This window comes from Salvia hispanica, chromosome 3 (genome assembly GCF_023119035.1).
Source record: "Salvia hispanica cultivar TCC Black 2014 chromosome 3, UniMelb_Shisp_WGS_1.0, whole genome shotgun sequence".
Classification (NCBI taxonomy): Eukaryota; Viridiplantae; Streptophyta; class Magnoliopsida; order Lamiales; family Lamiaceae; genus Salvia; species Salvia hispanica.
Genome location: NC_062967.1, coordinates 1 through 3,933, shown reverse-complemented (window position 1 = coordinate 3,933; position 3,933 = coordinate 1). Strand labels below are relative to the sequence as shown.

The window sequence follows — 3,933 nt, the reverse complement described above, 5'->3', positions numbered from 1 at the left end:
AGGATAAAAATATTAACGAAAAAGAAATAGTACTACATTTCTGTTAACCACAACACACTTGTTTTCTTGTAGTAGTAATATTTTTGTTGGAACATCAAATAATAAAATCTATATATTATTAATAAAATAACTAACTAAAAGGATTAACAAAAGAATTCTAATTAAAGAATAAATTTTGGTGGGCGGGTGGGGAATTAATGAATTACTGTAATAGATAAAAGGAATAGTATAGTATATCAAATTTGCTGCCGTTTAGTGATTAAAAATTTGCGTTTTGGCACACAGCATCTGGCTGCTGTGGTTTTCACCACAGCAGGGGATCCTTCCCCGCTGGAGAATTGGAACTCTTCATTTACCCATCTGGATCAATCTTCGTCTCTTCCCCATAAAATGACGAGTGATGTGATTCTGTAGCCAGGTCCGTACTACGCACACAGACACACACCCCCTTCTCTCTCTCACCCAATAATAACGACAAGGCCATATTCCACGCACTAAAACACACATGCCGTTTTTGTGATATATCATCCCTCTGTCCCTCTCTTCTCCTTTTCCTTTTCATTTCACAAATACAACACTCACTCACCCTTCTCTCTCTTTTTCAAACACACCATTCTCTCTCTTTTTCAAACACACAGCTATGTCCTCGCCATGGTTCGCCGATCCGGCACCCGGCTTCGGTCCCTCCCATCTCGCAGACAAGTTCGACGAGCTGGATGTTGGCGAAGAAGAGAAAGGCAGCGTGCCTGTGGAGGCCGAAGGGGTGGACATTCCGCCGCCGGTGACGTCATTTCAGGAGATGAGATTCTCGGCCAAGTCCTTGAACGACAACATACGGCGCTGCAACTACGTGAAGCCGACCCCTATCCAGAGCCACGCCATTCCGGTCGCCATGATCGGTAGGGATTTGATGGCGTGTGCTCAGACGGGATCTGGGAAGACTGCCGCCTTCTGTTTCCCTATTATCAACGCTATTGTGGTTGATAAGACGCGGATGACCATACGCCGTATTTCCGCCGGCGCTACGGCTTTCCCTGTCGCGCTCATTCTGGCTCCCACTAGGGAGCTGTCCTGTCAGGTCCACTTCAACTATTTTACACACACATTGGAGTATATGTTAGTACTGTATAAGTCTCTGTTTCATTTAAACCTCTCTCGCTCTGTTGATCATTGATTGCGGTATTCTGCTACCTACCTTCATGCTTTTTTCGTTCTCACCAAATTCATTTCACAAAAATTTGTCTATACTTTACCGAAATCCTATTTCACGTTATAACAGATCATGTTTTAATGATAATGCAAGTGTTGAATAGCCTTTTGCCACATTATAAAACTGTCAAGAATTATTAAATTGGGGTTTTGTGCTTCCATATAATTCCGTTTCAAATTTTATGAGCAATTTGAAATTTTAGTGACTAATACATGTTTGATTTTGGTTGTTTTGGCTTTGATGTATTATAGATTGATGAGGAGGCCAAAAAGTTTTCGTATCAAACTGGAGTCAAAGTGGTGGTTGCTTATGGTGGAGCTCCTATTTTTCAACAGGTTTACAGCCTTATTCATTTCTCTGCGAGAGTTGTTCCTTAGAGTCTGCCTTTCAGAAAAAATCTAAACTCTTTTTGGTCTACGACTATGAGATTTTGAAATTCGAAGATGATTCAGTTTGCACTTTATTTATTTTTATGTTTCACATCAATTTAGTCCATGCTTTACTTTTGTTATTTTTAATTTGTATTTATATTATTTATTTGAAATGTGTTTTTCAATTTGTTTAGTTGTAATTTTTAAAACTGATAAGTTTATTGTAGTGTTTGACGTGTTCATGTAACTATTATATGGTGGTAATATTTGATGTTTTAAACATGTAGGGTGAATCCAAATCTCATACATTACCATATTAGTACTATGTTTTTTTTGATTGAATGAAATGAATTAAAATAACATGCATATATATCTACATGGAAACTTCTCATTCATGCAATGATCTCCAATCTTTCAACAAACCTGTTGCTGATGATCTCCAATCTTTCAACAGTCTTCTCAATGCCATTATCATATTATATCTTTGTTTGTTGATATAAAATGGAATAGTTACATGTATATCAATATAACAAACTCATTCATGCAATGATAGCCAGGCTTATATATGACCAAAAAAAGAAGGAAGAAACAAGTCAGTTATAACATCATTTCTAACACATGACAAGCTCTCTCAACTCTGGTAGAATTATGATTCTTGTTTGTTGATCCAAATATCTAAGGCGTTTTCATATTGTATTTCTTGTGGGTTGAAATGGAATGGGAATAAATTATATGCATATGAGCATATCTACATACAAACTTCTCATTTACGCTAATATTTCCATTTCTTGTGGGTTGACTATTACAACTCTTTTAGAGTATTCCATATATTATGTTTTTTGTTTATTGATCCACATCTCAAAATCAAAGGCATTATCATATCATACTTTTGTTGCTTGAAAAGAAATTGAATAAGTTTCATGCATATGTACATAGCAACTTAACATTCATGCAATAATCTCCAACCTTATAGAATGAGAAAAAAATTGGAATATCAATTGTAACATTCATGCAATAATAACTTTTGTAGGATTATGATTCTTGTTTGTTGATCCAAATGTAAAAGGCATTACCATATTATATTTCTCTGGTCGACATGAAATGGAATAAATTATACGCATATCTATATAGCAACTTTTCATTCGTACAATGATCAATCTTATAGAATGACCAAAAAATAATAGTTGAACTTGATTTATAACATAATTTCAACCTCATGAACTCTCTTAAATTGTGTGAAACTATGATTCTTGCTTGTTGTAGTTGCAAAATCTGGCAAGGGGTGTGGACATCTTGGTTGCTACTCCAGGCCGACTTGTAGACCTGATCGAAAGAAGGCGAGTGTCCCTTAAGAATGTCAAGTATTTGGCATTGGATGAAGCTGACAGGATGCTTCATATGGGCTTTGAACGCCAAGTGCGCAGGATTGTTCAGCAGTCGGGGATGCCTCCACCAGGTGCAAGGCAGACTATGCTTTTCAGTGCAACATTTCCAGCTGAAATTAAGGTCAGTCTACAAGAATGTATTGTAGAGTGATTTTTGTAGGCATCATGGACTTTTTTCATTCTAGCAAAGCTGAATCCTACTTGTTTCTTTATAATAAACTAAGAATATTTGAATGAAGTGACATAAATTTGTACTAGAACATGGAAAGGAGGATGACAGACTCTTGACTGCTTTATAGTGTAGGATTGATTATTTTTTTTTTATGATTCTTCCACCTAATTTGGTTCTGATCACTTAAACTTGTTCTTTCAGAGGCTTGCATCAGATTTTCTATCCAACTACATATTTCTAGCTGCTGGAAAGGTTGGTTCTAGCACCACTCTCATTATTCAAAGAGTTGAATATGTCCCTGACATGAAGAAACGAGAGTATCTGATTAATCTTCTCACTTCCCAAATCACTGAGGTAATGTGCAGCTGTTGAGCTGCACTTATTTCTTGCTTCCATACATCATCTTTGTTTATGTATATGACATTGCCCTCTTCCAGGGTGCTGGTTTGACACTGATCTTTGTAGAGACGAAGAGAGGAGCAGATGCACTGGAACGTTGGTTGTGCAGGCAAGGTTACCGCTCCGCTGCTATCCATGGCGACAAAGTGCAAGTGGTAAGCCTATTTCCCTTCTTATAGGGTCTCAATATCTCTGAGTTGACTTATTTCTGCAACTCTTTCTGCGTTGTTTCTCAATTTTGTCCTATCTTTAGTTTCCTCTAATTCAAAAAATGCAGGTCAGGTATTTTTTCTGCTTGAATGTTGAGTGTTGAACTATGTCTGTTGATTCTTGAAATCTTCTGTCATTTCCATCATTTGCTTTCCCTGGATTCAGGAGAGAGAGCGTGCATTGAGA

General features: G+C 37.1%; 1 protein-coding gene across 1 annotated transcript; it reads left to right on the top strand.

The window, feature by feature from the left end:
* Window positions 1–626: 626 nt before the first annotated feature.
* Window positions 627–3,930, top strand: LOC125214078 (DEAD-box ATP-dependent RNA helicase 52C-like; the record flags this gene model as incomplete). The annotated part of the gene is made up of 6 exons (XM_048114955.1): window positions 627–1,078; window positions 1,462–1,545; window positions 2,845–3,087; window positions 3,340–3,492; window positions 3,576–3,692; window positions 3,913–3,930. Coding segments are annotated over exons 1-6 (1,053 nt in total), but the record flags the coding sequence as incomplete, so codon positions are not given.
* Between the last annotated feature and the right edge of the window lie 3 nt (window positions 3,931–3,933).